The 9287-nt window shown below is 52.0% G+C and overlaps 2 protein-coding genes across 6 annotated transcripts in view; one reads left to right on the forward strand and one right to left on the reverse strand.

Moving 5' to 3' along the window:
- ATG7 (autophagy related 7) overlaps positions 1–7693 on the forward strand; it is a 248663-nt gene extending 240970 nt beyond the window's left edge. For all 3 annotated transcript variants that reach the window (XM_047096223.1, XM_047096222.1, XM_047096224.1), the window contains one exon: positions 4746–7693. In XM_047096223.1, the coding sequence (XP_046952179.1) occupies positions 4746–4778 (33 nt within the window). In that variant the 3' untranslated portion in view covers positions 4779–7693. The remainder of the gene's footprint in view (positions 1–4745) is intronic.
- Positions 7694–8253: 560 nt separating this feature from the next.
- VGLL4 (vestigial like family member 4) overlaps positions 8254–9287 on the reverse strand; it is a 164863-nt gene continuing 163829 nt past the window's right edge. For all 3 annotated transcript variants that reach the window (XM_047096226.1, XM_047096227.1, XM_047096225.1), the window contains 2 exons: positions 9017–9140; positions 8254–8599 (listed from right to left, as the gene is read on the reverse strand). In XM_047096226.1, coding sequence (XP_046952182.1) covers positions 8328–8599; positions 9017–9140 — 396 coding nt within the window. In that variant the 3' untranslated portion in view covers positions 8254–8327. The remainder of the gene's footprint in view (positions 8600–9016; positions 9141–9287) is intronic.

Raw genomic sequence — 9287 nt, forward strand, 5'->3', positions numbered from 1 at the left:
GTCGGACGCTTAACCGACTGTGCCACCCAGGCGCCCCTCTTCTTGATTTTTAAGAGCTATCTGTATTTTAGGGAGATTAGCCCTTTATGCAGTGTTTTCTCCCACTTGGTTGTCTTTTCAACTTTGCATATAGTGATTTTTCTATGTATAATTGCACACGTGTGTTTTCACATAATCCAGTGTATCTGTTTTATTGCTTAAAGATTTTATAAAGAAAGCTATTTTTTTTTTAAATTTTTTTTCAACGTTTATTTATTTTTGGGACAGAGAGAGACAGAGCATGAACGGGGGAGGGGCAGAGAGAGAGGGAGACACAGAATTGGAAGCAGGTTCCAGGCTCTGAGCCATCAGCCCAGAGCCCGACGCGGGGCTCGAACCCACGGACCGTGAGATCGTGACCTGGCTGAAGTCGGACACTTAACTGACTGCGCCACCCAGGCGCCCCTATTGCTTAAAGATTTTAAGCTATAGGCTCCCCACTCCCAGGTTATGAAGGAGCTTACCCACATGTACCCTCTAGTATTTGTATGATTTTGCTGTTGTACATTTAGACCTGTCCCATTTGGAGTAGATTCTGGTATACAATGAGACATGGAATCAGTTTTATCTTTTTTTTTAAGTTTATATATTTTGAGGTGGGGGCAGGGGGAGAGGCAGAGAGAGAATCCTAAGCAGGCTCCACACCGTCAGTGCAGAATCATGAGATCATGACCTGAGCCGCAAGCAAGAGTCAGATGCTTAACCGACTGAGTCACCCAGGCGCCCCAGTTTTATCTTTTTGCAAATGACTGTCTGGTTGTCCCCATATCCTCTATTAAAAAGTCCATCTTTTGGTAGTGATTTGAGATCATATTCCCCAGACCTTTATCATTAAGATACTAAATTTCCATATGTACTTGGACATACTGTTCTGTTGTTTCTGGACTCATTTTGTTCCATTGGCCCATCTGTCTGTTCCCATGGTGATGTAACCTTCTCTAAATTGGAGACTTTATGACATGTTTGAACATACAGAACCTCCTCGTTGCTTGTCTTTGCCAAGGTTTTCCTAGATACTCTGGCTTATTTGTTTTTCCTCATAAGCCTTAGAACTAGCTTGTCTAGCTCCAGAAAAGATACTTGTTGATTTTTTTAAATTGAAAGTGTGGTAAATCTATGAACTTGGGTGAAGTTGACATGTTTATTGCTGTTGAATCACCGTGTGCACAAACAAGGAACATTTCCCCCATTCGTTTCAGTTTCCTTTCCATAAGACTCTCGGGAGGACCCCTGCAGGACTGTGTGGGAGGGCTTTCTCAATGTGGATGTCAGACATTTCGTGTAGGTTCATTCCGAGTTGGATCCCTTGCATCGCTTATAATGGGCTCTTCTCTCTCACTCTTTGCCAACTGGATACTGTTTGCATATATGGAGGCTAGAATTTGTTGTTGGTAATTTTATACCTTGCCCTCTTACTGAACACTTTATTGTCTTTATTCATATTAGCTTTTATTTTCTTGGGTTTTCTAGGTGTACTTGAATATCATCTGCAAAAAGGAGATCATTTATCTCTTCCTTAGAGTATGTGTATTTTTATTTTTTTATGTTTATTTTGAGACAGACATGGAGAGAGAGAATCCCAAGCTCTGTGCTGACAGCGCAGAGCCCAACACGGGGCTCGAACCCACAAACCATATCGTGACCTGAGCTGAAATCAAGAGTCAGGAGCTTAACCGACTGAGCCACCCAGGCGCCCCTGAATGTTGTTAAAGCTTTGCATTATATATTGCCAGATCTCTTCTGTTAAAAAATATGGTACCAATTTATGTTCCTTCTGGAAGTGTTTTGCCACTCCCTTGCCAGCACTGAGTATCAACACATTTTAAACCTTTGCCGGTTTAATACAACCTTCATTCATCCTGAAGAGGACATCCACAGGGCCCCTTCTACACCAGGTGCTGTGAGGGAGGCTGAGGACACAGCGGGGAACAGACTGATCCCGGCGCTCCCACTCTCAAGTCCTTATTCTAGAGTGAGAGGACGCTGTCGTTTGTTTTTTCCTCCCCAGCTTTACCGAGCAGTGACTGACACAAATTGTATAAATTTAGGTTTTACAAAGTGGTGATTTCATATACATTATGAAATGATTGCCACTATTAAGTTAACTACCATAGCCATCACCTCACATGGTTATTGTGGTGTGTGTGTGTGTGTGTGTGTCGAGAACACTTAAGATCTATTCCCTCGGCCAGTTTCAAGTAGATAGTATTTTTCGCTGTAGTTGCCGTGCTCTGTATGCGGGACCTCCAGAACCTACTCCTCTTATAACGCAAAGTTTGTACCCTTTGCCCCACATCTCATTTCCCCCCAGCCCCTGGCAACCAACCTTCTGCTCTCTGGTTCTCTGAGTTCAGCTTTTTTGGATTCTACCCAGAAGTGAGATCGTAATGGGTTGTGGAGCCTTAAGTTTCTAGAAGCTTACAGTTAAGCTTTCCTGAGCCCAGAGGATAGGAAAAGGACTGGCTACCCTAGTGGAGAAACCCTCTTCAGGCCCAGGGAACTCCTGGAAAATCCCCCAGCAGTTATGTAAAACCCATTACCCCCCGCCCCCCCTCTGGGGAGTCCTGGCATCATAAGCCCTCTGGATGCCTCACTTGATGCCCTGCACCACCTGGGTGCTCCAGGAGCCAGGGCCAGACCCTGCACCTTTCCTGCCCCTCCCCCCCCCCCCCACTGTGTGCAAAGGCAGGGCTGGGTGCTGAGGACCCTTCCCCATAGCTGAGATGCAACCAAACGGGTGATAAAGTGGATGGAAGCTCCCTGGAGCTCCTGCTTTCCCGTAAAGACCTACCCTGGGCCTGGCCCCCCAGTGTCCTATGAGAAACCCCATCTATTCACAGAGGGCACTGCCTGTTGACACAGACCTCCCGGGCCCTGGTTAGCATCCCTCCCACCTCTGGCAGGCTACAGCCCACAGGCCACGGCCCCTTCCTCTGTGCGGCCTGCCCTGGGCAGCCCCGGTTGTTCACATACTTCTTCCCACACGCCTGTGCTCCCAGCTCCACACCTTGCTGTCTGTGTAATCCAGGGCAAGCCGTCTTACCTCCCTGAATGTGTTTCCATCCACACCTCCCAGGCTATTGTGAGGAGTGGAGGAGGGAGTATTTGCACCAGGTCTATGCAGCTGTAGCACAGGAAGGGGCTCCACAAACATGTTTATTGAATGACTGAGTGAAAAGAATGGATGAACCTCACCAGCGAACCCTCTGGTGGCTGATTTCCCAGTCAGGGGGTCTAAACCAGAGGATTATCACAAACGTGGGCTCCTTAGTGCACCCTTGGTTCGAGATGCAGCCACCCCCAGCCCCCACCACCACCAAATCCCAACGAGGGCCCAGGCCCCAGAGTCTATTTCAAGTCGTACTGTGGATCTGCTGGGTGGGGAGCTGGACCCAGAGAAAGGCAGGGCCTGCCTGGCCTCATTCAGGTGGCCGGACCCCAGACCGAGCTTCTCCCCACCCGTCCCTGCTCCTGCCGGCATCCGGATCTTGGCTTGCACATCCCATCTTGGTATCTCAGGACAGTAGGGTGTATGTAGAAAGGGGGATGGGTGTGAGAGGCACAGCCACCACCAGCGCTCGGCCCAGGCAACTGGGACGTCAGGATAAAGGAAATTTCCTTCTCTCTGTATTTATTTTCCACATCCTTGACTTTGAAAGCCAAGCTGATGTTGATATTTACCTTGGCCGGGCCTCCCCATCTCCCTGGGCCAGCCTCGTGTAAACATGATGTTCCTTCTCAGCTCTGCTAGGGTTGAGGTGGCCTTTTGCAACCAATTCTAGGAATTTTGAAAGTCTGAGGCATAAGTTCAGGGACCAGCCCCCCCAGGGATCCCAGGGTGTGAGGAGCCCTGGGGGGGGCCTCCGTGCTGGCCTCGGGCTCCCTCCCAGGGATTCCTGCAGATAGCTGCAGGAAAATAGACCTCTGGGGGACAGCTAGACGGGCCTCCAGGCCTGCTCCCTCGTCTCACAGCAGCACGGCTGAGGAAGCCCCGCTGTCCCCATGAAGGTTGGCTCCAGAAGTTTGGGGTTCACCAGAGACACACAAGGAGGGACAGAGGGAGGATCTAGCTGTCTCCCCTGGGGCTGGTGGGCAGAGAGCTTACTCACAAGGGACAGACAGCTCGTCAGTGCTTGTTCACGTGTGCCATCTGTAGTGCATTTGGCACCTGGACCGCAGCTGACATGCCGCCCGAGAGTGGGAACCTGCCACGGTGGGAAGTGTGTGCGCAGGCAGGCTGGGCCCCCTCAGAGCAAGCGCATGAGCCAGAGATCCTGCGCTCAGTGAGGGCAGACAGCACACAGCGAGGCGGTTGGAGAGGATGATTTGGGATGGTGGTCGGTGCTGCAGAAACGAGGGAGCAGGGCCGGTCGGGGCAGGGATGGCTGCTGTGCGGTGGACGGTGGAGGTGAGGGGTGTTCACGCTCCCCGTTCAAATCTCAGCACCCCCGCCCCCAGGCTAGCCACTGGTTCACTCACTCAGCAGTGAGGCCTCAGGTAAATGACCTCCCTTCTCTGGGATTTGCTCTTACTATACAAGAAATAGGGTGTCTGTCCTTAGTGCCAAGGGTGTCTTGAGGCGCGCAGTGAGTCATCTGCAGGTGGGAGCCATCATTCTTCTTGTCATCACCCAGCGCAGGTTTGAGCCCACATCAGCGGGCACCACCGGCCGGCTGAACACTGAACGTCTCCCCTTCTCTACACAGATCTGGGACATGAGCGATGACGAGACGGTCTGATGCGGCCCACCCTCGTGTGGCTGGCTTCTCCCTGGCTGCCTGTGGAGGACTTCTCTGTTGCCTGAATGCGACTGCCACCTCCAGGATAGGTGACTCTGGGCCCTGCGCCCCTCCCATCTTTCTGGTCCCCTCCTCTGCATACCTTGAGGACCAGGGCCCCCTCTCCACTGCCCAGGAGCTTCTGGGGTTCTCCATTTCTCCTGATTCATGATCCCGCTAGTTCTGAGCTGAATAATAACCTTGGCTTTGGCATTGCCACTGATCTTGGACTTGGTTCCCTCCACGAGTTCTTTTTTCTTCTTCTTCTTCTGGTCAAGTGTTTGATAGTGAAAACTCCCAGGATCCTTCCTACCTTGGCCCCGGCTGGGGCAGCAATGAGGACAGGGAAGAAGTCAGCCCTACACACAGCCAATGGGGAAATGAGAAACCAGCTCCTTCCGGCAGCCACTGTGGGGGCAGCACCAGGGTCCCTGGGCCACGATGCAAACCCGAGAGGGGCCTATGGGCACCAGCGAGGGCTGATGTGCCTGTGAGGTCTGTCAGCCTGGTCTGCTGGAGAGGGAGGGCAGGAGAGCTGACCTCCATGTGGAACAGAAGGGCCCACACTCGTCCCAGTGAACTCAGAACTCCACTATGGACAGACGGCGACCCAGACGGCTCCTCCGCCGCTTGGCCTGTCCTCATGTGTGGGCAGAGCATCTGTCCGCCCCTGCTCAGGGGAGGAAAGAAGTTGCCACTGCCGCCTGGGCAGTTGCCCCTCCTGCCTCGGAGAGGAGGCCTCGGCACCCAAGCCCACTCTCCTGCAGCCAAGTGAGGGGGACGCCTGCCCCACCCAGGGGTGCCCTCTACTGTCTCAGGCCCAGGACCCAGGCTAGAGTGGAGTCTGAGGCTGGCTCTTACAAGAGTGGGGATTCTGCAGGCCAGGTTGTCAGCGGTGTTCCCGCCCGTGTGGGATCTGTTGGTGCAGGGCCATTGAGCCCTCCCCGGGGCCCGCGGGTCACACACACAGCCTGTGGTTTAAGAGCACTTTATTATTGTTCTTAAGGCTACTTTTAAGTACAAAAAAAAAGATGGCCTGCCAAACCTTTTTTTTTTCTTCCAGGAAAACAGGCCACAGAGAATGGTATATTACAGATTTACAAACATGGAGAGAACGGTCAGAACTCACTGCAACGGCGGCGTGGCTCTGTGAAGAACTCACTGTGCTCCTCCCGAGGCCAGGGAGTGTGTCCTTTCCCAGTGAAATGTTTGGTTTTCTGCTTCCCCACTTGCCGGTGCCCCTCCAGGGTACCGCCTATCCCAGATAGGCCAGCGCCCCGGGGCCGTTCCTCCCAAAGCAACGGCCTCGCTTGGGGACAGACTAGATGGCTGTCCCAGGAGCCTGCTCTTCACAGAGCCCACCGGCAGTGGGGTTGTTTTCCTGTGAACGCTCAGTAGCCTGTAGCAATAACAAACTAGTGGCTATTAAGGCAGATGCAGTGTTCTCATAGAATAACTGTGTTCCTGCACTTTTACAGACAAATCTACGACAAAAAAAAAAAAAGATCAACTTTTTTTTCCAAACCAAAAAAAAAAATGATTACAATAGGAAAGGGGAAAATTAAATAGCTACATATCATTAACAAATTAATTGTTCTTCAAAAAATACCTACAAATTTCTCTGTACATTCTTTACGCACAGCGTAATGATGGTCTTAAAGTTACCTATATAAAAAAAGTGTTCTCACTGATTTCTTCCTACAGAAAATATAGGGGCCTGAACGCGAAAGCCTGGAAGCCCAGTAAGTGGGAGTGAAATGTGTGCAGGGGCAAGAGGAGAAGGGCTTTTCTTTCGCCTTTTGAAAGACCTGCGGCCACCCTGTGACCACAGCAAGAGCCAATCCGCTGACCTTTTTTTCCCAGTGACCATTTTCAAAATTAACCAGCTAACTTGTATTTTTCTTACACTGAAAACCAGCCTGGAGGGCTCCCTCGAGTCCACGGTGCCTCACGGGGGCGGGGAGGGGAGGCAGTCACGCCTGTGTCACCAGGGCAGGTGTCTTCTTAAGCCCTCTGGTGGGTGAGGCTGGAATGTCGCAAGGTGGAGGGGTGGGGGGATAGAAATGTACGTTTAACACAAAAAAGAGGAGCAGCTGTTGAACATCCACAGCTGTGTCCGTCATGCTTTCTTCTTTGCCTAATTTCTAGTTAGTAGCTATTACTATAGCAAACAATAATAAATGCAGTAATAACTGTATAAAGTCAGAGGAATGTATACTGCCTTGGCCCCAGCGTACGAGGAAGCACACAAAATACCATATCACAGATTGTCAGTAATCTGCTGTTCAGCCAAAAGGGTTGAAAGGGAACAGTTTCTGCATGGAGGGAAGTTGGAAGACACAAATCCCAACTCCCCTGGGCACTAGTAATAAGCAGACAGGGATGCAAAAAATAAATGTCAGCCGGCAGCAAAAACTCCAGCATCCTGCACCGCGGCTGACCAACGACTCGACTGCCCGTCTCCAGGGCCGGGCGGCCCCGCGCTGCTCAGGAGTAGTGTGACGACCAAACACAAATCTCAGAGTACAACTGTACCAGCAGTAAGTATATCTAGGACTGTAACTGACAAAAATAAACTAATTCTGAAAAGAAGCTAGTAAGTATTAAGGTTCTTGTTTACTATCTATACAATTAATAGAAACCAGCTATTTTTCTCCATTAAAACATGCATCACGTTGAAAGCACTATAGAATCGTCCAACCTCAGCTCTAGTCTAACAAACTGCAGTGTTTAGGAAAGGTAAAAATGCCCGTGATTGGTAGAGTCTGCAGTCCAGTTGCGAGCACCTGAAATCTAGAGAGAAAGACCTATAACCTGTATGAGACTTCCCCTTCCAAAGCTGTTTTGTCTAAATTAAAACAAAACAAAAAAAAAAACAAAAAAAACACAAATGGTCAGAAATGTCATCCTTAAACCCTTTGTTTTTCAGCAGTTTGCCCTCAGAGTACTAGCATCTCACATAAAGTTGTCAGGCAGGCAACTTTAGCCCTCCTCCAATAGTGCAAATCAGACGCGACAGTTCTCTGTTCTCTTCAAGTAGACGCGCGCGCACGCACGCGCGGGCCGGACCAAACACGCAATGGAAGCTAAGCCACACACACCCTGGTCTCGAGAAGCAAATAAAAAGCACAAAGCATTTGAGTCACCAACGTCATGGCCTGTGACTGAGAAAGCGTGCGCCGTGGAGTCCTGGCCCCCGTCAGGGCAGCGGACCTGCATCAGAGGTCTCTTTGGTAACTGAGGCAGGAAGGTAGGACGCTACATCGGATGCTCCACGTGCAGCTCCTGCTCTCGTGTCGGAGGGCCCCCAGGTACGAATACCAAGCAAGTACAAAACAGAACAAAAATCCCAACGACATGGTTTTTGCGAATAAACCATCCCTTCCCTACCCTTCCCCCTACCCCACCCCCCCACAAATTTTTTTTTTTTTTTCTGTTTTAAGCACTGACTGTTCAAAGCTCAGGCAAACCATGCAGATTGACATCTTGTTCAAGGGTGGTGTGCTCCCTTCACGAGACCACGGAGGGAGAGTGACTGTGGCTGACCATGTGCGCCGAGGGGCTGGAGGGCTGGCCCCTGCGCGAGGCTGACTCGGGGCTGCTGGATGCGCCGTCCTTGGCCGCCTTGATCTGAAGCCACGTATCACCCAGGGCTTTGGCAAAGTGGTCGTCCACGGAGCCCGTGATGGACACCGAGTTGGGCGCCGGCTCGGGCTCCTTGTAGTTCTTGCCCAGGCTCCTGCGGAAGTGCTCCTCCACCACGGGGTCACAGGTGGTGGTGGCTGTTGGGGGGTAGGACAGCAGTCGGTCAGGGCTCTGGGGACAGAGGGCCCATCTCCACCCGCCCTAGCTGGGCATTTGGGCAGGTCGCTTCTCTGAACATGGCAACGTGCCACCCTGGACTAGGTGTGAGTTCAGAGAGAGAGTGCGTGGTCTTAAGTAATTGTAGATCTTGTCCCACTACAGTGGGATCCTGGAGGTTTCTTTCCTCTGTCCCACTCAAGCCAGACACAATGCTGGGTGCCTGTGGGCTCAAAAACAACCCACACTTTTTCGACCTCTATAAAACAAGCTCCAGGGGTTAGTTGTTCCGTCCACGGCACGATGCCGAACTGCAAACACTCCACTTGAATCCTACCCAACGAGGAAGCCCAAGCCCCCGCCCGGCTGCCTCCCGCCCCACACACAGGGTGACTTACAGCTCGGGGCCCTCCGGTAGCTGGCTGGCCCGGCCGCCACGCAGCCGCTGTGCGCGATGGGGCAGTGCGAGAGGTTACAGTTGCGGGTGCTGGCCGAGGCGCACGTGATCACCGAAGGCCGGTTCTGGGGAGAAGAGGAGGCTGGGGTCAGCTGCGGCTTCGGCAGGCCGACAGGGAGCGGCATCGCTTGCTCGCCCCAGCCGGGACCCCAGTCCTTCCACACGTGGCGCAGCTGCGAGGGAGGACGCGTCTCCATGTCCCTCCGCCACCG

The sequence above is a fragment of the Lynx rufus genome, unplaced genomic scaffold (assembly GCF_022079265.1).
Source record: "Lynx rufus isolate CCGP_SWC_20201006 ecotype Redwood Valley unplaced genomic scaffold, mLynRuf1.p SCAF_4, whole genome shotgun sequence".
Lineage (NCBI taxonomy): Eukaryota > Metazoa > Chordata > Mammalia > Carnivora > Felidae > Lynx > Lynx rufus.